General features: G+C 29.6%; 1 protein-coding gene and 1 long non-coding RNA gene across 12 annotated transcripts; one reads left to right on the top strand and one right to left on the bottom strand.

Annotated features, from left to right (window-relative positions):
- On the bottom strand, positions 1-27,676 carry LOC126837225 (zinc finger protein ZFP2-like). 11 transcript variants are annotated; one of them, XM_050571044.1, is made up of 6 exons: positions 27,347-27,676; positions 26,938-27,201; positions 26,284-26,535; positions 22,220-22,483; positions 20,328-21,280; positions 16,571-16,757 (listed from the first exon to the last, which is right to left on the bottom strand). In XM_050571044.1, the coding sequence occupies exons 2-6, from the start codon at positions 27,189-27,191 to the stop codon at positions 16,678-16,680; spliced, it is 1,803 nt and encodes a 600-aa protein (XP_050427001.1). In that variant the 5' UTR covers positions 27,192-27,201; positions 27,347-27,676; the 3' UTR covers positions 16,571-16,677. The 11 variants fall into 11 exon arrangements, 10 of the variants coding, with proteins under 10 accessions (XP_050427006.1, XP_050427008.1, XP_050427000.1 ...); XM_050571045.1 differs by lacking the exon at positions 16,571-16,757 and adding an exon at positions 18,617-18,642; XR_007685468.1 differs by lacking the exon at positions 16,571-16,757 and adding an exon at positions 19,678-20,047 and having other exon boundaries at positions 20,233-21,280.
- On the top strand, positions 5,189-9,994 carry LOC126837235 (uncharacterized). Its single transcript, XR_007685473.1, has 3 exons — positions 5,189-5,384; positions 7,922-8,274; positions 9,002-9,994. It is a non-coding gene; the product is annotated as an uncharacterized LOC126837235 (long non-coding RNA).
- Positions 27,677-27,695: the final 19 nt, after the last annotated feature.

Here is a 27,695-nt window from a genome sequence, read left to right as displayed (position 1 = left end):
AGGATATTCTTAAGATAGTATAATCGTCTGAATAAAAAATGTCAAATTTAACACACAGTTGTATTCTTAGCCTAAAAAATTGACAATGCAGAATTTCTGTTTAAAGCTAAATATAATGTTTATTAAATCTTTTTAGTGAAAGGATTTTTCATTTCCTCCAAAATAACATGAACTTTTCTGCAATCTGTATTTTATGTTTAAAGTTATGTTAAAAAAAAAATAGTGAAACTAGTCAATAAATGTCGCGATTCTCTTACAAATAATTTAGCAATTAAAAATACTCATAATTTAACTTGTTTTAGCTTTAAATTGTATGACAATGTTGACATTGTCACGTCAACACAATACCAATGTTAACAATGAAGATTGACAAAATTAACTAAACGATGCAACAAAATATGAATTAACAATTTAGAAAAAATACAAAAGTTAAACATATTTAAGAAAACAATACAGGATGTCCGAGAGTAACAATACAATAAAAACATGAATTATACATGTCAATCACTGAAAAAAAAAATCACATTATAAAACTATCACCCTTATAATAATTGTTTAGGCTTTGTATAAATCATTGACTGACATTATATACTGATGGACCACGGCATTTGTGTTTTGTGAGGTAGTTTTTCTGAGTAAATGACTTAGAGCATATATAACATTCAAAAGGCTTTTCCCCAGTGTGCAAACGTTTGTGAATTACGAGGGTGGATTTTCGAGTAAATGACTTAGAGCACTCATAAAATTTGTAGGGCTTTTCACCGGTGTGAACTCTTTCGTGTATTGTCAGGTATCTTTTAACAGGAAATGACTTTGAGCAGATATTACATTCATAGGGCATTTTCCCAGTGTGTACACGTTTGTGTTGTGTGAGGTTAGAACTAGTAGAAAAATGCTTAAGGCAGGCGTCACATTTATAGGGTCGGCTGATGTTCACGTATGTCTTAGTAAACTCATTACAATGTACAGTGTTCAGTTTTCGGGGACAGTGTTTATCCGTTGAACTTTGGTGGGATTTTAATATACGTAGAGTTATTTGTTTTTTTGTGTAGTACATTTTTTGACATAAATGACATTGGAAAAACCGCCGGTCTGTTGTATCTTCATTGTTAGAGTTTGTTGCTGTTTGTTTATTGTTTTCTGTTTCAATCCTCGATTCGAAATAACAACCATCAGTTTTTTTATGCACTTCATTTCTCGTTCGATTGTCACTACAACAAAACATTGTCGAACAATAAATTATAACGTTTTAAAAAAATACATGTTTTCTACAATTGAATATTACTATTGTTAATGCTAATTTGACCTAAGTAAATGTAATGAATGTACAAAAATTACAGATTACTAAATTTGAATTGTCTGCAGAATGCATGTTGATATAACATTTATGTACGTTTAATGGAAAAATCGGTTTCTAAAAAAACTCTTTAATCATCATATGTATAAAGCTTTTATTGTATTTTCGTTTAATGACAAAACAATTGAAGTTTAATATTATTAAATTGAACAATTAGCCTCACCTAAAAGTATTCTTGTAGTTTGTTATTTGAGAATTCAAAAGACCACTGCTGGTTTTTACTTCGACTTTTACTTTTGTTTCCATGCAAGTTTCTCCGACTCTAAAAACAAACAAAAAAATATTTATTAAAACTAAAAATGTAATAAAAATAACAGGAATGCCGCCTATCAGCAATGAGTGCTAACATAGATTTATGGTCTAACTTCTACCAGTGAACAAAAATTATTATTTACAAAATAATCGGTATGAGCAATTTACAGAAATAGTACAGGTGTTATATATATTAACTGCAGAAATAAGAATGCAAGACCAATCGGTAGCAGCAAAATTAAGGAAAGACACTAGATAAGGGTCACACCAATGTTGTTTAATGTACATGTCGAACAGCCAATCCAAGAATTAAGATAAAGCTCAATAGTCAGGAAATAGGAGTGACGGTCGGAGGAGAACTTGTACAAATAGAAGGCAAGAGAGGCAGAAGATAAACAAGAAAATTATTAAAGATGCCGAACTACAGAAGAACCTACAGAAAACTGGACAGACTGGCCAATTATAGAGAACAGCGAAGGAAGTATGAAAAAATGATATAAACCAAACCTTTGTTGAATACTAAAGACAAAGAATAACTTGTATGCATTTCCGTCGATTTTTTTATTGCTTCTTCAATTGCTTATAATTTTCTTCTATTTCAAATACAGACTTCAAAATTGAAGTAGGTGAGACCGATGATTATTACTACAAATTTCAAATATAGACTTGTAGTAATAGTCGTCAGCCTCACCTACTTAAAATTTAATTCTTGACTCGTTTTCGGTTTCATTAAGTCTAATACACAAATTACATTTTAAAAAACAAGGTTTTCAATTTTATACATTTTTTTAGAAAGATATTAATTGTCAATACCAAAAAACAATAGATTATTTTATTTTAATTATAAATATAAATATAACATACAATATATAAATTATTTGAATCCAAAATTAGTACAGTTAATAAATGGGAAATGATTCTAAACCTATTCGGACATATTATTTTCCTGAACTGCTGACAAATAAAATAATGATAATGCATAATCAACTAAGGTTTATAATTTTATATATTTTTTTCGAAAGATGTTAAACTACAATTTTTAGCCTTAGTCGGTAGATGTCTTTTAAGTACTAAAAAAATGGACACGGACAATAAAATTAAATAACGCTATTTATCCAGACCGGTCCTATTCTTAAAATATTACTTGTATATTCTAACTCAGTTCAACTAATCCTGTACCTAAATTATGTTATTTGGTCATAGTTCAACAACTTTTTAAGAACCCCAGATCAGACCAAACCAATTTTACACCATATTTTTTATGTCAATACCAAAAAAATAATCATTTTTTTAAATTTTAAATAACATGCCATTTTTAAATTATACGAGTCCAAAATTAGCACAATTAGTAGCTGAGAAATGAAATCTAAACCAATTCCGACAAATTATTTACCTGAACTGCTGACAAATAAAATAATAATGATAATACATACCAAACTAAGTAACCTAAGAGGCTGCCAAACCACCATTTTATTAATGAGTAAAATTCCATCAAACCGTTTCTCGTGACTGAAATACTAATAAATAAAATAAATAAGCTTAGCGTACTGTCTCAACAAGTTAAAACATTAATGTTCTTAATCTGGGACCTGAATTAATAAGACACTAATTTTCCTAACAGAGCAAAACCAAACTATATAAAAAATGTTTAATGTCCTTCTAGACTAACCCGAGCCAAGGAATTATTTTAATTGGTAATATTACATCTAGATAATTATCTTTTTCTATTTTAATGATAAACGGCAATATGTTAATTTTAGAAACCGATATATTTAATTGTAATTTTGAGTCATTTAAAAATAGCATACGTATGAGTAGACTAGACAAGGGTCACCAATTTTGTTTAATGTACATGTCGAACAGCCAATCCAAGAATTAAGATAAAGCTCAATAGTCAGAAAATAGGAGTGACGGTCGGAGGAGAACTTGTACAAAATACACCAAGAGGAACTAAATTACAGAATATTGAAAGGACAAATAGAAGGCAAGAGAGGCAGAAGATAAACAAGAAAATTATTAAAGATGCCGAACTAAGAACCTACAGAAAACTGGACAGACTGGCCAATTATAGAGAACAGCGAAGGAAGTATGAAAAAATGATATAAACCAAACCTTTGTTGAATACTAAAGACAAAGAATTACTTGTATGCATTTCCGTCGATTTTTTTATTGCTTCTTCAATTGCTTATAATTTTCTTCTATTTCAAATACAGACTTCAAAATTGAAGTAGGTGAGACCGATGATTATTACTACAAATTTCAAATATAGACTTGTAGTAATAGTCGTCAGCCTCACCTACTTAAAATTTAATTCTTGACTCGTTTTTGGACAACTAGAATTTAGCTCTGTGAAAGAAGACGTAATAAATGACGCCAATGTAAAATGAACATACTGCTTAACACTTATTTTTTTACTCATGAATAACTCAAGAAATATTGATGTACAACAAAGTAACATATACAGGCAAATAGAGCCTAGTAACAATACCGAAAAAGATAAAATATTATAACACCAAAATAAAGATATTAGTTGGCAAAGCCTGTAGTTTAAAAAAACATATATTTACATAGTCCTTAAATACTTAATATGTAATACACTTTAAAAAAAATATGTTTTGAGATTAAAAAGCGACTTACTTGAATTCGTTTTCCACATCTGTTGTAATTGAACGTTTATCAGTCATAGGAATACCATTGTGTGATGTTGTAATATGATGTTTGAATTGCTTTTCGGATGTAAACGATTCTAAACACAAATCGTATTTTTCGTCTGCCAAGTTGTTTGTTACTTGCATGTTTATAGGCGTCGTTTCTTCAACTTGTAACAACGATGCAGGGCATTTATCTTCAATGTCATTAATTCATGTTTAACATTAATCCCGTTGATCATCTCATTATCTCTATGAGTAAAAAGAACAATTTTTTTTTTATAAATTAGTAAAGGTAACTTCTGTTTGGAATGTAGTTATGGGAAATTATGACAATTTAAATTAATAAAAACTGTCGTTAAAAAATGTGTAATTATTGAAAATTTTTCTCACCCGAGTCTTTTACCGGCAGCTTTTCTTTGGGGACTTTTTCGGTCTGAAGAGATCATATTTACAATGCGATGGATAATTAAATCTTTTGGAAATTGACCACTTTTCGACACGAGTTGCAATCGAACGGCTGTATTTTGTTCAATCCGTACTTATCACCGACTTGAAATTCCAATTTTTATCCATTGACGTTTCCCGTGGACAGTTTGACACTTGTAAAATAGTTTTATTCTGTGACAATATGACAATTAAATCATCAGAGGTTTACAATGTGTTTCTGGCGTTTGTTGACAATAGTAAAACGTGGTGTGTAGCGTAAACAGTAAACAGTAAACAGTAAACACTAAAAGAAATGGACTGATAGTAGAGCTTATAGAGAGGGTATACGAGGGTCAATACCGATTGGATACATTTTGTTTGCGCTTCAGTATTTACCGTTACCGCGTTCTACCTCCAGCCGACCATAATGGACCGCGGTCACCGCTGTTATCACAAATTGTTGTTATCTATTCTGTGTTGGTGCACTCTGTACAATTGTGTGTATCATTATTCATTCATCACAAAACACACAGTATACCTAATATTATGTTTATAATAAGGCAGTGAAAACAGACACCGTGGTTTTCTTTAAAAATTCTTGGTCATTGTTTAAATAATATTATAAAAAAATATTCCTGATCAGCGCTGTGCCGTGTGGTCTGTAAATCTGAGGGCCTCGAAGTAGCCGTGTAAGTAACGTAAGTACCGATATTAACATTATAGTCGATTACAATTTACACCCGATTTATTTATTTTAATAATAAACTACAGTTTACGGTAATCTAGAATAAAAAAAACTAATGGTTATGTATAATAAAATAATATTTAAAACACAACCATAAAATAATACTTATCTAGGTATATTATGTAAATAATCGTGTACATATTTTGGTAACAATGTTGTCATCTAACGACACAGACTCGGACTGTCCAGGTTAGTGTCGTAATTTTATTCCCATGTTTTGCTCGATTGCATCTAATTTACTGAATCGATTGAAATCATTGTGATAAACGTTCATTGGTAATTCAAATACTGATAATATAATAAAGACCATACCGCCAAACAAATTTCTCTTTATCCGTCTCTATCTTCCGCTGCTATAAGTGGCCATGTTTCTGAGGCATATAGTACTATTGGTCATACCAGGGTCGTGTACATCTGTATCTTAAGGTTTGTTGATATGGCTTGATTTTGCCTTTTTGTATTCTGGCACTAATTTCCATTTTCAGGTCATTGTCTTGTGTTAGTAGGTACTTAAAATGTGTAACTCTCTTAAATATATGCCCCTCAACATCCATAAATTGTCCTCGCTGATATTCTCTGCCCTGGCCACTTATCATCATGTACTTCGTATTTTCATCGTTTATATCCAGTCCTACCTTCCCTGCCGTCGTCATGAGTTTCCTGCACACTCGTTTTGCCACTTCTTCATTTTCTCCTAATAATAATTTGTAATTCAAATACAATATTTGATAACTAGTGCGACCAACAGTTAGGGTATTCCAACTCGAGATATTCATTAAAAGTGAGCCTATCTTGTGATTTTTAAAAAATTCATATTATTATGAAAACCATCCATAAAAAAATTTGTTTTAATTTATAACTTGAGATTGGCATGCCAATTTACATCAGAAATGATTAGTCGCACCTGCTGCGCTGTTTTTTTTTTATCATATTGTAGACCATTGTTGCCATTTTTCTGTTACTTTTATTTACATATAGTGTAATTAATAAAATATTATTGCTATACTAACCACATTGTTCTTTAGATTCTTTAGCTTTACCAATTAGCCAATTTCTTAGTTTCGTATATTACAAAGAGTAGTATAACGATAATCACGGCGATATCAAAAGTCAGTGTAACCATTATTTATAATAAAACGGTTATGGCTAATAATAATATATTGGGGATAGATTGTTTTATAATTCATCTTTGATCAATTTTTAGTTTAAATAATGCTGAGTGAACGAATTATTGTCATATATTTTTTAATATAACCAATCTATTGAATGTCTCATTTTTTATTAATTACATTGAAGAATATAAAGCTAGTTGATTTGATGACAAAAGATCAGCGATATTTACTTATTTATTAATGTAAAATTGTAACTATTATTAAGTAGTTATTATTCATGTGTTTTCATTTATACTTTCTATCTAAACAAGTATAATCTACATATGTTTGCAAACATTTGTTTTTAATTTTATATAATTATTTAGAGGTAAATGAAATATATTTGTACTTTTTGGTAAAGCAAAATGGTATTTATATTATAAAGGAAATGATTAAGGCTATGTTTGTAATACTTATTTGTGTTAGCTAATCTAGTACATAATTTTAAAAAGAATATGCATAATTTTTACTGACTATAGCTTGTAATGGCTTGCTGGAATTAGCCAAGTCTTACGACATAACCGATTTCTCCTTGAATGTTAATAACATTTAATGTACAACCTAAATGGGTTTTTTCTCTACTTTGTACGTAACCAAAAGGTTAACAACATCATAAATTGTAAATCGTAAAATTCAATTTATTCATACAACTATAAGAAATCGTATACTTTGTACAACTAGAGATTGTGAAAACACGCAAATAAACCCATTAAATATTGTATAAATTATCTATCCGACAATGTTCCGCGATTAACAGTGGACAGCTTGGCAATTCACCAACGACCCGGACTCGAGGATTAGCGGTTGCACAACTGGAAAAAGGTCACCAATGCGGGGATGCCAATGACTCCTTCCATTCCACCCGGATGGCAATTTTGCGTAAATACCAGCCGCTTCGCCACAGCAAGTCAGAAGTGTTCTGGCTGTGTATTATTCAAGATACCTGCAACAAGACACTCGTTTTTACTGTTTGTGTACTGAATTTATGCTTGTGAAAATACATAGCTTACCATATCTTTGTTATTGAAAATATTCTTTTAATTTAAAACATCCAAATTCCATCTTCAACCTTTGTGTTTTAAGTCTTCAAAGGCCACAGACTTAACAAGCTATACAAACCTAAAATTGTAATCATGGTCCGCTATTACTGGATGACCATAGAATTGCATCAATATGTGATTTTCTAGTAAAGCATATTATATCTTTGTTGGATCTATTAGGTAAAAAATTTAGCCTGCACTATAGTTTCATTTATATGTGTTTAAATTTAAGTTATAGTCTTTTTTTAATATTAAATTTAAGTTGTTATCCTAATTTTATAAATACTCTTTGTTTTTAGAGTTTAAATAATAAGAAACTAGTTAAAAATCAGAATTGGAATGGAAAATTATAACTACAGGACCACGTTTTAAATAGATGAAGAAAATGAGGACACAAATGAGCAATTCCATCTTCAACCTTTGTGTTTTAAGTCTTCAAAGGCCACAGACTTAACACTGGCGCAGCATCGGTACGATTGTCAAAGGCGGGACTGATCTTTCCAGCATCACACCGAAGAACAATTGAAGAGTTCCAGCACTTCTTGATCTTCAACGCTCTTTGACGACCAGACGACTCAATATGAACGCTTTATTGTGAGTTAATCTATACGATCCACGATTCTGCTAAGCCACTCAATGAGGATGCATATAAGTAAAATATATATATTTTTTTTAATTAAAATATTTTAAATTAATTTTATTAAGAAATTATATTGTTGTACCGGTATAGTCTGGTCTAAAATGTTTAAACAGGGACTAGTTGGACGTTGGTCACTTTTCCCGAACACCAATAGTTAAAAAAAAATTGTATTAATGTAACGTCTTAATTAATTAACGATAACATCCAAATATTGGAACCACAAATAATTGTATTATTAATAATGAAGCTAAACGTTTACTTGTATAAGCATTAAACACGTTTTCATAGGAAAAAAAGAGAATGTTGTTTTGTATTATTTAATTTTGAATAACATTTTTTTTTAATATTTTGACTGACCTTATAACTAATTTCAAGATACATGTATCTTTGTGAGTCAATATAATAGCACCTTATACTTGTGCGATTCGATTATTCTAACGTTCAGACGTTAAGGGAGTGAAGGTTTCGGTCGTAAGAAAACTTTGGTATTCTTATTTTATAAACAAATTATACCCATCAATGCCCATCCCTGTCAAACATCTCATTTATCAGCCACCTTGAACTAGGCAATCGTTTAAATGAGCGTTGTCTACAGTGGGTGGCTGTTAGGCGGTCTTGTAGTTGCTTAATTATATTAAGGAATGTCTACGAGATAGAATACTATGATAAGAGTGATTGCTTGTAGCAAGTATTTTCTAATCTTTCTATTAGCGCTTTAATATATATTTGTTGTTTTTAGTGTCAGTGAAACATGCAACGAAACAGTAGTCCAAGTCGAAGTAGACACTGTGAATGGATATACGTTTGAGTCAGTGATAGAATACCAAAAAAATGGGCCTTTGGATGTGCAAACGATGGACTACGGTCTGGACGGTATACAGCAATTTGTCTGCGAAATATGTAGCAAGGCCTTTACAACTAAAACGAAAGTGGCTAAACACATAACTCAATTACATAGTACAACAACCCAGAAAAGAACCGCAAAGAATGTTGCCAAAAATAATTATGTGTCATTTTCTCGAAAACGAAACGTCACCCAACACAAACGCGTGCACACTGGGGAAAAGCCCTCTAAATGTGACATGTGTTTAAAGTCATTTTCTGTAGAATTCAGCCTCACATCACACAAACGAGTGCACACCGGGGAAAAGCCCTACACATGTGACGTTTGCTCAAAGACTTCCCTAAAAATCCATTCTCACAACACACAAACGAGTGCACACTGGTGAAAAGCCCTATAAATGTGACATGTGTTCAAAGTCATTTTCTTACAAATCCAACTTCAGGAAACACGTACTCGTACATAGTGATGGCTAATGTGTGTTTTAATATTTTCTTATAAACCTGAACTATTCTAACCTACACCGAGGAGAAGTGCAGTCCATAATTTATATTATTTGTTTTCCCATTTGGCTTGTTCATTATTAATTTGATAATATTTGGAACTTAATAGGGTACGCGTTATTGATTTTAACCACTAGATTTTTATGTTAAACAAAATAATATTAAGCTTATTTACCCCACTTTACGTTATTAATTGTTTGACTATTTTTTTTTATTTCAATAACGAATGTGTCATTATTATTACTTTTATTTAATCATTTTATATATATATCTATATATTATATAGCATTTATTTGGAAATTATATTTATAATAAAACTTGTCTTTGCTTAATTTATGTTACTTAATTTATTAAATTTAACTTATTGTGTATATATTAGTATAATTATTGTAAGCACACCGACAAAAAATGGATTTTTATGTAATTAGTTTTATTATCAATACATATTTTTATAATATATTATAATATATTTATATAATTTTTATTTTATTTTTTCTATAATTTGTGTAATAGTTAATTTTATTATGACGATTGTGAAGTCAGAAAAAAAGTTCCTATTAATTATTTATATATTTTCATAAACATTTATTTTAAAACTAATAATAAAATATATTGCTAAAGTAGTTTTGGTTTGCAGTTTTATGATTTAGTAATTTTATTTGTTTATGAAAAGAGTTGAGGAACTCGTTTGTTTATGAAAAGGGCGAAATTTGTTCAATCAAAACATTGGTTAAAAAATAAATTAGAATAATTTGTATTCAAAAATGTAAATAAGTATAGTGCATAAGAATTAGTAATATTTTATTTTCAAGTAAAACCGTTTGTGAAAAACAGTTATTTTTAAAGTTAAACTTTTTGGACTAAACATCTTTTATAATCAATAATCGATTCATGAGTATAGTAAGTATTCTCTTTATTATTAAAATACGAAACTTGTAATATTGTAATTTATTATGTATGTTTAACAGGCATTATGATATAATGTTAAATACCTACACTGTATTTTACTTATGACTGTAAACACACTCTCAGCTATACTAAGAGTTAACATAATTTTACTCGTTCAGCTACGAGGCAGTGCTGAAATGGTATTGTTTTATTATGATTTCTATATTAGCTTATGTAATAACCAAGGTAAGGTAGACCGTTAGTGTTAACCAAATAAGCCAGGTATTTGGAATATGAAACAAAACAGTGGGTGTGTATTATAAATGAGATATTTAAAATGTGTGCTTAGGGGTTTAAGACATTTGTTTGGATAATTTAACTATAGGTTAAGTGCGTGAATTTTAATTAGGTATTAAGGTGTATCGAATGATGAAATATACATTTTTAACAACGAGGACTAATGTTTTTTCAGAAAAATTATAATAAGCTAACTAAGCATCTATTAAACAATTACGAAGCAAACCTTGAGTCAACATTTCTTTAGACATAATGGAACTTACATAATAGTACTTGCTCTGAAGTCGACATTTGGAATTTAACTAATATAACGCCTAATAATAATATTAATATCTCAACTTGTCAATTGGCTTGGGACAATATGGAAAATTTAGCAGAACAGGTAAAACAAAGATAAACGAAATATTAACAGCTTATTTAAGAAGTAATTGTTACACGGAAAAATCTAAACTGGACCTATTATCATTTTTATTCGATAAAGCATTTACCAAATTTAATTTTTCAGATATTAGATAGGTAACCACTTAATTTCTAAGTATTATAAGTTAATTAATCAATTGAATGTATTAGATGCAATTCAAATAAGAACAAGTTGAAATTATAAAAGTACAACAAATTTTATATGATCTAGTACATGAACAAACAGAATTAAATAAAACATTCTTACAAAATTTAAAGCTAATAAATTAACAGAAGAAATTCAAAATTTCTTAGGAACAAAAATATACGAGGACCAATTCTTTTTACAAATAAATATTTCACTTTAACAATTAATTATGCTAAATTAGGACATTTTAATTCAAATAAATTACTATCAAAAGTTTTAATAGAAAAATTTAATGAACTTAAACTTTCTCTTTCTAATAGAACAGCGTTCCAGTTGATTAAACATAAGAAGGTACACTATAAACAACAGTGTGATGGAAATATTAAAAAAAAACCTACATGTTATCAGCTGTTAAACCCTTCATACATATGTAATTTCCCCATTTTTTGTATTTTCTTAATACAAAGTAGGTTGACTACTAAAAAAAAATGGCTATTTTTTAAAAGGATAAGGTGAAAAGTAAGTTACTTCTAGCTAAGTTTTAAAATGCTAATAACTAAAGAATATTTTTTAAAAAAAGATCCATGCTAAAAGAGTAACATTTAAGTTACTCCTATGTTAGTTTCCATTGAAACTAATAAATACAATAAAAACATTGGCACGAAAATAGTATAATTCAACATTGAAATAATATATAATAATTAATATTATGGTAGTAATTAAAATGAAAAGTACATAAAAAATAATTACATAACATGTTTACATACAGTTAATCATTCAACACGATACTAATTGCAACATTTATAAGTAGGCAATGCCATTATAAATTGAAATATTACCTTATTATTACTGGTTAAAAAAAAATTATATTGCTGATTTAACAGCTAACTACAATTTACCTAATTCAAATTAATTAATTTAATTAAACAATTTTTTCATTCTCAAGTTTTAAAAATGTTCTTTAAATGGTTATAATTAAATTTTGGTGATCACCTTATAGCAATAACAACCAATTTTCACAGTAAAAATAATAAATTAGTATTATCACCAAGTATAAATAGCAAGTTAATATAATATGATACAGTGTTGTTCCCGATTGTTATGGGTTGCCTCTCATATAATGAAGTATATACAATGTATTCATATATAATAATAGTAAAATTATAATAAAATTTGTTATAAAAAATAAAAATAGTAACTATTCATACAGACAATCACAAAATTAATTGTAATTGCCACATTTGAGTAGGCCATTTGACTATAAATTAGGTGTATGACCTCGTATGACAATTCCAAAAAAAAAAAAGTATACAATTTATAAAAATGTCCGAGTGATTAAACAATTTGAGTTTGGAAAAATCTTTAAGCACATGGCTATGGTCTTTTGTCAGCGAGCAAGCGTCGTTATGGTGTGCGTGTGTTTGTGGGCTGCGAGGTGATGTTTAAGAGAAAAAGGCTCTTTGCACACTTCACATTTGAAGAGCTTTTAACCAGTGTGCACGCGTCCATGTCTTATAAGGTTTCCTTTCAAAGAGAAAGTCATTTTGCACACATCACATTTGTAGGGCTTCTCGCCGGTGTGCACGCGTTCGTGTATCGTAAGTGTTCCTTTATAATAAAAAGTCTTTTGACATACATCACATTTGAATGGCTTCACCCCAGTGTGCACTCGTTCATGTATTATAAGGCTAATTTTATGAGAAAAAGTATTTTTGCACAGGCTACATTTGTAGGGCTTCTCACCAGTGTGCACACGTTCATGTATCGTAAGGTCAGATTTTTGAAAAAAAGCCTTGTTGCAAACATCACATTTGAATGGCTTCTTACCAGTGTGCAAGCGTTCATGTAGTTCGAGGTTACCTTTTTGAGAAAAAGTTTTTTTGCAAACATTACATCTGTAGGGCTTCTCGCCAGTGTGCACACGTTCATGTTGTATAAGGATACGTTTTCGAGAAAAAGTATTTTGGCAAACATCACATTTGTAGGGCTTCTCGCCAGTGTGCATGCGTTTATGTAGTGTAAGGCTACTATTTTGAGAAAAGGCCATTTTGCACAGGTCACATTCGTAGGGCTTTTCACCAGTGTGTACGCGTTTATGTATTCTAAGATCCGTTTTTCCAGTAAAAACCTTTTCGCACACTTCACATTTGTAGGGCTTGGGGGGCTTCTCACCAGTGTGCACGCGTTTATGATTTGTGAGAGTGGATTTATTAGAAAATGATTTAGAGCATACATCACACTTATAGGGCTTTTCCCCAGTGTGTACGCGTTTATGTCGTGCATGGTAACTTTTATCAGAAAACTTTTTATTGCACATGTTGCATTCGTAGGGCTTCTCGCCCGTGTGTACACGTTTATGTAGTTTAAGGAGATCCATGCGAGAAAATGCCTTTATACAAACAACACATTTGTAAGGCTTATCATTGGTGTGCGTGCGTTTATGTCGAGTCACAAGAGATTTTTGAGAAAATGTCTTTTCGCACACATCACATTTGAATGGCCTTTCACCGGTGTGCGTGCGTTTATGTCGTGCAATGTAGCTTTTATCAGAAAACGTTTTATTGCACATGTTGCATTCGTAGGGCTTTTCGCCGGTGTGTACGCGTTCATGAAGTAAACAATGACCTCTTTGAGAAAATGTCTTATTGCAAACATTACATTTGTAGGGCTTTTCTCCGGTGTGCACGCGTTCGTGTATCGTAAGTGTTCTTTTAATAGAAAAAGTCTTTTGACACACATCACATTTGAATGGCTTCTCCCCAGTGTGCACGCGTATATGTAATATAAGGTTATTTCTTATAGAGAAAGTCTTTAGGCAAACAACACATTTGTAGGGCTTCTCGCCAGTGTGCACACGATGCTGTTTCGTAAGGTTTCTTTTAGGTAGTGTATGATTGCGAAATTTAGATTTTCGGGAAGAGTTTTTGTTTGTCGATCGTTGGTGGACTTGTATTATATGTAATGTTATTTGCCCTTTAGTAATGAACGACATTGGACACAAATCACAATGGAACGATCGCCGTTTTTTGGATTTTTTACTGATTTTCTTCGAAACAATTTTATTGCTAAAATAAAAAAGTTATGTTATAAAATAGCTAATGTTTAAAAAGCATTTCGTTAACCCAGGTAAAATAGAACATTTTAGGTGTAACATAATTTATTATCTGTAAACATTTTTTTTAAACATTTACCTGAACAATATTAGTTTTATAATAAACTGCTACGGAAAAATGAAATAACTTAAAAAATATATTGTTAAAAGTCAAGTGCATGTTCCATTTCACTCTGGTTGGCGCTTGTAAAGCGAATTTACATTACCTAGGTGTATTTCTGACGACACGTCTTTTAGTAGATTTCTGGTTTTTGTGTGATTCATTAATATGATTGGCCACATTCTTTTTAGAAGTAAACGATTCTTGGCAGAGGTCGCAAATAAATGTCCGAATTTTATCCAAATGGTAGTTCGAATTCTGATTATCCAAAAAACCATGTTTTTCATACTCTATTACAGACTCAAAACAATTTCCTTGCACTATATCTGCTTCCGCTTTCACGATCGTTTCTCTTATACTAAAAACAAAAATAATATTTTTTAAGATGATTTCGACACATTGACACGGTTCTGTTTAAGTGTGGATTAAATCAGAGAGGTCACTTAAGGTAATAAAACATTTTTTAATGGCGGCCCCGCCATTTTATTTATCGTAAAATTATATCAATATTTAACTAATGTATAGAAGAAATAACTACTCTCCAATATATATATATATATTAATTAAAGGAATCATGGTCGTCCCGTTTTTTAGATATAAGCATAAAAGTAGTGTAAAATTTTGAGATGCTGGTATGTGGTACTATCACCCAATTATTGCACCTATACATTTTTTAAGCTGTAGTAGTAACCATGAGGGGGTGGACAAATTATGGTTATTCTGTATTTTGTAAATGAAAATACCAAAACTTAATCAGCTTCTCATCAAAGCTCAAAACACTACAATGATTTATTGTTATATCACATATAGACACAAGAAAAAATTGTATTTAGAAAATAAAGTCCTTGGCGGGTATGAAACTTAAAATTTGTTTAGCTTTTTGATGTTTTTTTTTAAGATTTCAGAAAAGTGTCATTCAATTATATTGTATTACCAATTTTAAGTTTTCTAGTGTAAATCCTCAGCTAAAATTATATATAATTTTTTTATTACATAAAAAAAATGTATTGAACGTTTTAATGGGAACTCGAGTATTTCATTGAAACAGACAAAAAGAAATGTTATGCAGTTTTTACAATAAAGTATAAAATTGTAGCTAAAACACGAATAAAGAATGATTACTTATTATTTAGTTTAATCTGATTCATTAGTTATTTTTTTTTAACCGAATGTGTGACTTTGTTATTTATAAAATAAAATAAAAACCAAAATTATCTAGTTCATTAGAGTTAAATAAAAATTATACTTTAGAGATACTGAAAAATATGAACATTATAAGCGTCGTTTTAATTAATAATATACTATTTAAAGAATAACATTACTTGTAAGTATTGCCGTCAAATGTTTCTTGAAGTCCGTTCTCTGTTGTTGAGAAAATATTATACGATACCATGTCATCGTCGTAGTAATCATCCGGTTTGTGTATTTCAATTTTAATTCCCTTTTTGTTGACCCTAAAAAACCAAAAATATTTTTAAAATGCATATTATTAACTTAAAACAGATACTAAAACTGCGTGAATTTAATTTATAAGTTTTCTGTTTAAAATAAACATAACACAGAGATAGTCAATTCACTAGACGTATTTATGTTGAAATTTGCATTTTTTATCAGTACAAAATGTTCAAGTTTTCAAAAATAGTTTGATAGTATTTAATACTACCAAATAATAACTAAACCTTAAAAAGTGTTGTATTTAAAATTAGAAAATTCTTGTACAAATATAATGTGTTTGCTTAAATACAGCTATAGAATACCTAATAATATTTGCATTTAGGTACCCTATTATATTTTAATGTTAGTTCTCAACTTTGATTCTTAGGAACAAAATGTATTTACATATTAAAATATATAATAGGTAATATTAATTAGGTATAGCACTACAGGAAAAAAGTTTTAAAAAAAAACCAATCGCTTTACCAAAGAATATACGGAATACCATAAATCAGCTTAAACACATTATTTCGTAATTTTTAGGAAAAAAGTAATTTCTTATATTTAAAATTACACATTACTTGTATGTATTGCTGTCAATTGTTGTTTGAGAATCAGTCTGGGTATTTACACCAATTTCTGCCATTTCATTGAAAGTCGATTTTGTTTTTTCTTCATCGGCTTTGGGACGGTTCATTTTAAGCTGGTTTTGTTGCAATACAATCGTCTGTTCCGATAATAATTCATTCTAGACCCGCTTCTCACTTCATTAACTATAATTTTGTCAATTTTAGAACAACAAATATTAAACATACAATTTAATATACAATATTAAAAACTATAAAAAGGCGTTGAATACGAGAAATTGTAATTTAATTATTATAATACCAATGTGGAACAACATTAACTAAATATTGACATAATGTCAAATAAACCAGAAAATAACAAGGTACAATGATTATTTAGAATTCAGACAAACAATAATATATGTCATTTGATTAGCAATCTTGGCCCACTATCACAGAAATATTTTATAGATTACATTCTGTTCATTTTAGCTGTTAATGTTCGGACTGTGATAGAATCCTGGTTCAAAAAATATAAAATTAAGCGAAAGAAATTTCAACTTGATTGGTAAAAACGTACATAGAAAATTCAAACACCTATCCACGTTAAATTCAAAGTTAACAAAATAATGACTAGTTGGTCCCATACCGTGTTTCATTACAAAGAAATTTGTCTCTATGGCCGCGACAGTAGTTGTCTCGTTACAAGCTTAAATTAATTTATGTGTACTAATAAGTATAACAGCTGTAGGTTACTTAAGAATTTAATCACATAGAGAAAAACGATAAAAGTAATGATTATGTTACTCGATACTTACACAGCTATAAAACCACATGGCTGGTTATTGATCGGCTTGAAAGACACTTGAAACAACTAACAAATGCAAAAACACACGTTTAGCATAATATTTGTTCTGTTATATTGTAAAAACAAAACTATTTATTATTTAAATTTCAAATAAACAGGTTCACCTCGTGCCAGACATCATTTCTATTACAAACAAAGGGACGCTACAGCTATGAAACATTTGATAAGATTATAACGTGCAACAGGTGATAACAAGTGGCGGTTGAGTTGGTCGGTTGGAGGTAGAACGCAGTGTAGGTAAATATTAAAGGATTAAATTTATTTTCCCACGTTAACCTAAGCGTATTATAATTCGAAAAAAAATAGCGAATATGCGTTTTTAAGATATTTAGGTTTGATGCGAGCAACTGTTCTATAGCAACTATAGAACCTTATCAAAGTAGAAACAGAATATATGAACAGTCTAAAAAACAATTTGAGAATAAAATCAAAACTGACTAGTATAAAATACATTTTTATTATTTCTACGACTACCTTGAACAACATTTAAAGATGAAAAATTGATCATACTACAACTCAATGTGTTTATGAGTCAATATTTTGACATACAAATGATTTTTGTTTAATCAACCCATTTTGGTTTGCTAAAATAAAATTATTTAAACCATTTTTATTTAAAAAGGTATATGCTATACTTTTGACAAATAATATTTTTACTGATTCTGACTTAAGTTTTTTCATTTTCATTTTTCAAGTTAATATCCTAACAAAAATGAGGTAGGTAGTGTCTATAACATTTTTGGTACCTAAAACTATTGAACGGCTTTAGCAAATATTTTTGTTTAAATTTATAGTGTTTTGATATTTAAAATTTGTTTTTTATGTAGTGTTTTTTTTTAAGTTTCAATTATAAATAATGAGCATCAATTTGGTTTTAGTTATAACTTTTTGTCGAAGGTAAAGTTATACATATACAAAATATACTTTCCACTTTATTTTCAAACGTTATTAATTTTTAAACAATTTTCACTCTATAACCCTTACAAGTCTATGAAATGAAATTAAAAAGAAATTATCACATAGTATTTGCATATATTTTTAAAACTTATACAAAATCAATAACATAAATATTAATGACACTTATAATGGTCATCTTCCTTGTAACGGTCGACAAAAATAGTATAATGTGGATTCAAACAAATGTATGCATCCAGCGAATGAGGATCTTGGTCTAATTTGTCTTTCGGTCTGCTCCCCACAATTATGCTATTAGCTATAGGTACCCTAAAATAAAAGTAAGTCATTTAGAAGGATTGGTACAAAAAAAGATCTTGTCGCTAGTGAACGGTTGATGTTTATACATAAAAAATTATCGGTTGTCAGTTCCGGTTAGAATGTGTGGTAAGGACTAAGAAGAACGGTGACGGTTAAAAGTGTGAAGAGAATCAAAGTAATTTATTAAACATGAACGAACTAAGTGAAATAAAGGTAATTTACTTTAATTAAATAAAATCTAAATGATTTCCTAAAAAATTGGATTAGATTTTATATATATATATTTTTTTTTATATCTAATAAACCGCAAACATCTTTTATGCGCTCTTTCAGTTTGGTAATCTGATAAATAGAGAATGGGCACCATACTAATAATCCATATTCTAATACTGGGCGAACTATAGAACAGAATGTCGTTCGTTCGACAAAACGACTTTTAGAAACATTTTCATTTATTAGCTTTACACCATTACAAAAAACGATTTCAATCAACCTGACGAGTAGAACAATTCATTGTATTAGAAATTGCGCAATAGAGTTTCAAGTTATCTTTAAAAGATTTGCACTGACCAAATTTTAAACATGAACCGATATCCATTAAAAATACCAATAAAAACCAAGAAGATAACTGCCCACCTTGTGAGACAAGTGACAACTAATGGTATCAGAAACTTTAATGATATATTATGTCGCCATTAGGATGTTGTAAAACATATTATACACATTTTTTTTTCCAACTAAATTTCAAATCAGAAAACTTAAATTACACATATGGCACTTTTGAGCGTATGTTTGTCAATAATGTTTATTTCTAGATTTAGTAGCATATTCGTAAGTACAATAATTAATAAAAATGTTTCATTTTTTTCTAATATTTTATTTTGTTTATGAGCAAGATATAAGGAAAATTACATACAATATGAGAACAAGTATTAAATTCTGGTTTAAAAATATATTGTCCAAAATTTCTTAAAAATAAATAAAATTATTTCTTATACAATAATAGTCATTGTTCTTTTAAATTTAAAAACACCATCAAAGTATTTATAACGCAGTCAATGTCATCCTGACACATAAAATACCTTTTTAAATAATTATTTTATGTAAAATGTTATTTAAATTATGTCAAGTCGGCTACAATTTTTAGCCGATTTCAATAAAAGTATACAAATGCATATTTGACATTTTAAAATTCATATATCAATACATTTATAGTCACTAAAATCTGAGCTCTAACTATATGCATATTGTACACATTTTTTTACTGTACAAATTTTATATTTTTCTAATAAAAAAAAAAAATTATGTTTAGACCTTATGCCGAACATAAGCAAAATCTTAGTTTTAAGGCTAAACTTGATAAAAAAAAAAATTCCAAACAACTTACAACTATAAAAAGTATTTCACGATTTACGTAGAATAGGTATTATTTATTGAACTATGTATAAAAGTATGTTTATTTGTGTTAATTAAAAAAATTGATTTTGGGAAACTTCTTAAAAAAAAAATTAGTTAAAAAGGCACCAGCCTTTAAAAAAAATGATATTTTATCTACCGTATTAAAATAATAAATAACTATTAGAACAGAAAAATTTAAATATATCTTTTTTTTTATTTATTTAAAAAATTGTTAATTATTTCATGTTGTGTAAGGCTTCCTTTTTGAGAAACATTTCATTTATAGGGCTTCTCACCAGTGTGTACGCGTTTATGTTTCCTAAGGTTCGTTTTTTGAGAAAAAGTCTTTTGGCAAACATCACATATGTAGGGCTTCTCGCCAGTGTGTACGCGTTCATGTCTTGTAAGGTGTTCTTTTTGAGCAAAATTATTTTTGCAAACATTACATTTGTAGGGCTTCTCGCCAGTGTGTACACGTTCATGTTTCGTAAGTGTTCCTTTAACAGAAAATGTCTTTTCGCAAACATTACATTTGTAGGGCTTCTCGCCAGTGTGCACACGTTCATGTTTCGTAAGTGTTCCTTTAACAGAAAATGTCTTTTCGCAAACATTACATTTGTAGGGCTTCTCGCCAGTGTGCAAGCGTTTATGTGGTGAAAGGGTACTTTTATGAGAAAAAGGCATTTTGCACACGTCACATTTGTAGGGCTTCTCACCAGTGTGCACACGTTTATGTTTCGTAAGGCTAGATTTTTGTGAAAAATTCTTTTGGCAAACATCACATATGTAGGGCTTTTCACCGGTGTGCACTCGTTCATGTATTGTAAGGAGATCATTTCGAGAAAAAGTATTTTTGCAAACATTACATTTGTAGGGCTTCTCGCCGGTGTGCATTCGTTTGTGTTGTGTGAGGTTAGAACTTGTAGAAAAATGCTTAAGGCAGACGTCACATTCATAGGGTCGGCTGATGTTGGCGTATGACTTAGTAAACTCATTGCAACGAATAGTGTTGAGTTTTTGGGGAAAGTGTTTATCCGCTGAACATTGGTGGTATTTTAATATATGTAAAGTTATTTGGTTTTTTGTGTAGTACATTTTTTGACATAAATTACATTGGAAAACCCGCCGGTTTGTTATATCTTCATTGTTATACTTTGTTGCTGTTTGTTTGTTGTTATCTGTTTCAATCTTCGATTCGAAATAACAACCATCAGTATTTTTATTCACTTCATTTTTCGTACGATTGTCACTGCAACAAAACATAGTCGAACAATAAATTATAACGTTTTCAAAAAATTAATCCTTTTCACAATTTTACATTATTATTATAAATTCCTATTTGACCTAAGTAAATGTATTGAATGTACAAAAATGTATTAATGGACAAATCCGTTTCTAAGAAAACTCTTTAATTTTCATACATAGCTTATATTGTAATACAAATAACGGGAATGACGCCTATGAGCAAAGCTAACCATAGGAGTGCCACTGTGCGATGTTGTAATATGATGTTTCAATTGGTTTCGAGATGTAAATGACTGCAGACACAAGTCACATATTGCGACGACCACCGAGCCGTGTGTTGCTAGCATGCCCGAAGCACTAGTCTCTTGGACTTTTATCAAAGTTTTATAGCAATGTTTTTCCATTTTATTATTCTCTTGTCGAGTATTAGTTTCATAGATCATATTGTCATCTCTACGAGTAAAAAACAATAAACTTTATAGTTTTTTTTTATATTATATACAAATTAATTATATTTTACGTAATAATATTTTTAGTTAAGGAAAAAAATGTTTAAGTAAAATCTTGTTTTTATTCAATATTTATCAACATAAATATTGATATTAAATTTTAAAGTCACTAAATAGAAATTTCAAGTATGTTCAAATGTGACGTTAATTATGAAGACAAAAGAATAAATGTGGGCTAGTGCACGAGAATTAAATAAGCTATACAGTGCTCTCCGCCTCATGGCTCCATCACGGACTAGAAAAAGTTTATCTAAAAAGTGGCTCTATTTTAAAATGCTCTTAACGCGAGAAGTAAAAATTCAAACATGACTATCAAACAGTCATAATTTATATATTTCTCCACAGTATTTTAATCATATTATGTGTTAGTTGCTATTACATTGCTTAGTTAGAAAAATACTATTTTGGTATTTTGAAATTAAAAATCGACTTACTCGAAACCATTATCAAATTCTTTTTTAATTGGAGTATCATCGATCTTAGAAATACCATTGTGCGATGTTGTGATATGATGTTTGAACTGCTTTTCAGATGTAAACGATTCTAAACACAATTCGCATTTTTTGTCTGCCAAGATGTTTGTTACTTTATTGTCCTCAGATGTCGTTTCTTCAACTTGTATCAAAGATTCAAAGCAACAATCTTCCATTGCATCATATTTGTGTTTAACATTAACCTCATTGATCATCTCATTATCCCTACGAGTAAAAAACAGCAATTTTTTTTTAACTTTATTTTTTTTAGTTAAGTTAATTTCTATTTTTGCCCAAAAATATAATATTACCATTACAAATACATTTAAATGAAACTAGATTAAACTAGATAGATTTATTAAATTATTCAAGAATATTACGACCAGAACTTCTGATTGGAATGTGATGTAAAATAATGACAATTTAAATTAATAAGAAAATGGTTTTGAAAAATGTGTAGATATCGAAAACAACACCTCTAAATGACGCACAAACGAAGCAAACATATTATATTGTGAGGTTTTTTTTTATAAATCACAATATTAACCAGTAAAACATATTTTTTTTTGGTGCTTACTTGCTAAGCTTATCTTTAAGAAGACGTATGTATAAGTTATTAATACCGGGTGATTCTTTTAACGCCCTACACTAGTATACTTTCAAAAAATTGCAATTTTGCAGTGTCCCTTTTTGGAAATATTTTTCAACTATGTTTTTGTACAATATTGGACGACAATATTAAAATGTTTAATCTTTTTTATTTTCTCGAGATCTTTTGTCTTATAAAAACCTAAACGACAAAGTATATATTTAATTAGCTTTTAAAGTTAAGAATAATTTACTAAGAATGCCTATTGTAATACATCCTTAGACAATTCCAATTTTAATTGTTTTATAAATAAATCTTTTAACTATAGATAAAAAAAAAATTCGAATCTTAAAACTACCAACAATAATGGTATTATTGATGAGATCGCATTGATGGTCTACCTAGTAAGATGGCCATATCCGACGATACGTGTATTTGCTACAAGTATAGTTTTACAGAAAATACAGTTTCAGTATTTAACGCTTTAAAATAAAACTGTCAACCGAGGCGGTTTTGGTTTTTGAAACTTTTCGACGCACGATAAACAAAACAATGTATTTAATTTTTTACTCACTCGTGTAAACAAAGTGTCCTCCTTTGCGTACATAGTATCTTCTGATGGCTGAGCAAGTTACAATGCGAACAACGGTAACGGACAAAATACAAATCTACACAAAACGTGTAAGGCAATGTGGTTTTTGATACTTATTTTTCACTTGACAATATTATTACTGATACGGTTCAAAAAATATATCATCTAAGGTTAGGCCCACGTCGGATAGACAATGTGTTGCTGCGGTACGTACCGGTTCGTTAATGAAAAAATAAATTAAATGTATCGAAAACATAATCGTTAAAATAAACGTTATGTAATGATGCGACCGGCGACATGTTCGCATGGCGTTATCAAAATGGCTATGGTGACAATTCGCCCCGTGTCGACATTCGTCCGAAACGTCACTCCAGTCACCGTGTAGCCTGTAGGTATCAAGATTTTCAGGAAAGATGTATTTAATCTATTCGTAACGGGATTTAGGCACTGAACTCAATATATGGAACGCGTATTCAGATTGAAAAATGATCCCACCTGGGAGGCAGCCATTTTGTGTACATTTTTATAAAAAGTGAAAATTGTACGTCATTTTTCCATGATATGTCTTTAAATGTTAGGTTAGGTGATGATAATTTTATCTATTCTGTGATAACACCGTCATATATATATGATAAATCATAGAAAAAACAATAAATATCATGGATAAAACAATAAAAGTACACAAAATGGTAGCCTCCTACCCGGGGACATTTTCATAGGCAATACGCGTTCCATATATTGAGTTCAGTGGAATTAGGCGGAAAACCTTAGCTGCCGTGGTGTAACAAAATATTATTAAAATCGACTTAATAATTTAAAAATGTTGTTTTTCGTGTTGCCCAAAATTTGAGAATTTTTTCAGAATGCTGAGATAATTTTACATATTATGAGTAAATTTCAAATTGTGCTCTCCACAAAAACGTTGAAAAAAAAAGGTAAAATTCCATAGAAAAGTCGAAAAAACGGAAAATGATCTTATTTTTACAGATAATTAATTTTATTAATTTGATTACTGTCGTTTTATTTCGTTTTAAATGGGGGGGGGGGGGGTAGGTGTACTAAACCTAAGAAATTTAGGCGAAGATCACCTTGAGTCAGGCCTTGAAAACTTTAGACATCCCTAATTTTTTTATTGTCAAATATTACAATAATTTATAAAATATAATTTTTATCATTTCTGACGATTACAATTTATATTTACACATATTTCTGTACAAATTTTAAGTCGTTACAGTCCTGAATGTAGTGCTAATTTAACTGTCTATTATAATTTGTCTGCGTTGATAATATTCTATTAAAGTTGCCTAATGATTCAGATGCACAATAGCAAACTCTAAAACCTTTATTGATGAATACTCTGAATGCCATGTTAATTATGAATATTTTTGTGAATGCGGGATTCCTGTTATCGCGACCTTAATTAAGTTATATATCTTTGCCTATATTATTATAGGAACTCTGCTCAAATACACAGTATTGGATTGTAGGCGCTACAAACATAATTTAGAACAACATCTAAACATTTTATATTGTGGGGTTTTAAAAAAAAAAAAAATTAAAATATTAACCATTAAAACATATTGAGTTTTTTGTTTCTTAATTACTAAGCTTATCTTTATGAAGACGTATGCATAAGTTATAAACATTGGGTGATTCTTTTAACATTTTTCAATTATGTTTTAGTAGTACAATACTTACATCTACGAGCTCTCTATTCAGAACAGCCGTTAATAGAGACCAAATAGCTAACATGATTGCCAACGTTCGATAACGAATACGGCACTCAAAGAACAAGAAGTACAATACTAGACAATATATTAAAATTGTTTATATTTTTAGCTCTATCTATATATATAAAAATGAATGTCTGTCTGTTTCTTGGTCTGTCGTCCTTTATGCATTGGTACACTATTTATCCGATCGTCATGAAACTTTGGGATGTTGTTTGTAAACTATTTAGGTCCAAAATTAGCACAATTAGTACCTGAGAAATGAAATCTAAACCAATTCAAACAAGTTGTTTACCTGAACTGCTGTCAAATAAAATAATGATAGTACATAACAAACTAGGTAACTTTAGTGACTGCCAAACCACCATTTTTTTAAGAGTAAAATTCTATCAAACCATTTTTCGTGATTGAAATACTGTGTTACTTTGAGTGAAAATTAAGCCAAAAATTCATTCACCATTAAAAAGATGAAAAGTTCAATTGTGTACAAAGTAAAATAACTAATACATGAAAAACTAAAAATAAAATAACTAAGCTTCGCCTACTATCTCAACACGCATTAATAACCCTAATCCGGGACCTAAATTAGTAAGAGATGGGTTTTCCTATCAAAGCAAAACCAAACTAAAAAAAAAAAAATAGGTTTTTCTTCAAATTCGGTCTACAGATTTAGTGCGCTGCTAGGGCTGATGATAGTACTGCTTCTGAATTACTATCATATACACTACTACTCAAAAGTGTGTTTTTACATATTTTATATAACTGAAAAATAAGTTCTGTTCATATGTTTACTATAAAAGAAAAATAAACGGAAAACAAGAATTTAAATCTGTCAAAGAAGAAATAAATGACGCCAATGTAAACTGAACCAAACGCTTAGCCCCTATTTACCTATGAATAACTCAAGAAATATTGATATACAACAAAGTAACATATACAGGCAAAAAGAGACTCGAAACAAAACCGCAAAACAAATAAAATATTATAGCACCAAAACAAAGGGATTAGTTGGTAAAGCTTATAGTTTAAAAATACATATATTTACGTAATCGTTACATACTAATACTTAGTATACAATTTTAAAAATATGTTTTGAGATTAAAAAGTGCCTTACTTGAATTCGTTTTCCACATCTGTTGTAATTGAACGTTTATCAGTCATAGGAATACCATTGTGCGATGTGGTAATATGATGTTTCAATTGCTTTTTGGCTAAACACAATTCGCTTTTTTTGACTGCCAAGTTGTTTGTTACTTGCATGTCGATAGGCCTCGTTTCATCAACTTGTATCAACGATTCAAAGCAATAATTTTCCATTTCATCAAATTCGTGTTTAACATGAATCCCGTTAATCATATCGTAGTTTCTAAGTAAAAAACAACAAATTTTATAGTTTTTTTTTTATATTATATAAAAATGAGTTATATTTTACATAATAATATTTTTATGTTCAAGTAAAATCTTGTTTTTATTCAATATTTTTATATTATGTATAATGTTCACATTATGAAATAATGTTATATAGATATTAAATTTTAAAGTCAAACACTAAATATAAATTTCAAGTATGTTCGTATGTGAAGTAAGTGATGAAGACAAAAGAGTAAAATGTGGGCTAGTGTACGAGAATTAAAACATGGCTACTGAAATGTTATAATTTATATTATATTTCTCCAACATAGCTCAATCATACTATGTGTAAGTTGCTATTTGATTAATTTGTTAGGAAAAGATTGTTGTGATATTTTGAAATTAAAAATCGACTTACTCGAAACCATTATCAAATTCTTTTTTAATTGGAGTATCATCGATCTTAGAAATACCATTGTGCGATGTTGTGATATGATGTTTGAATTGCTTTTCGGATGTAAACGATTCTAAACACAAATCGCATTTTTCGCCTGCCAAGTTGTTTGTTACTTGCATGTTTATAGACATCGTTTCTTCAATTTGTAACAAAGATTCAAGGCATTTATCTTCCGTATCATCAAATTCACGTTTAACGTTAATCCCGTTGATCATCTCATTATCTCTAAGAGTAAAAAGAACAATTTTTTTTTTTTTTATAAATTAGTAAAGGTAACTTCTGTTTGGAATGTAGTGATGGGAAATGATGACAATTTAAATAAATAAAAATTGTCTTTAAAAAAAGTGTAATTATTGAAAATTTTTCTCACCCGAATCTTTTACCGGTAGCTTTTCTATGGGGACTTTTTCGGGCTGAAGAGATCACATTACAATGCGATGGATAATTAAAATTCTTTTGGAAGTCGACCACTTTTCGACACGAGTTGCAATCGAACGGCCGTATTTTGTTCAATCCGTACTTATCACCGACTTGAAATTCCAATTTTCATCCATTTGACGTTTCCCGTGGACAGTTTGACACTTATAAAATCGTTATATTCTGTGACATTATGACAATTAAATCATCAGAGGTTTACAATGTGTTTCTGGCGTTTTTTGACATTTGTAGACCGTAGTGTGTATTGTGTATCATAATCAGTAAACACTAAAAGAAATGGA

Source organism: Adelges cooleyi, unplaced genomic scaffold (assembly GCF_023614345.1).
Source record: "Adelges cooleyi isolate 19-005CV unplaced genomic scaffold, UGA_ACOO_1.1 ACOO_flye_CR_arks_rails_tigmint_CR_PRNA_247, whole genome shotgun sequence".
Lineage (NCBI taxonomy): Eukaryota > Metazoa > Arthropoda > Insecta > Hemiptera > Adelgidae > Adelges > Adelges cooleyi.
This window is presented reverse-complemented; position numbering and strand designations above follow the sequence as displayed.

Coding starts and splice junctions, on each gene's coding strand:
- LOC126837225 (XM_050571043.1), bottom strand. CDS start 16,681: ATGAACCGTCCCAAAGCCGATGAAGAAAAAACAAAATCGACTTTCAAT. Junction 14,909..15,872: donor TTTGACGGCAATACTTACAA/GTAATGTTATTC, acceptor TTTTGTTTTTAG/TATAAGAGAAACGATCGTGA. Junction 14,404..14,656: donor GTCGTCAGAAATACACCTAG/GTAATGTAAATT, acceptor TTTTTATTTTAG/CAATAAAATTGTTTCGAAGA.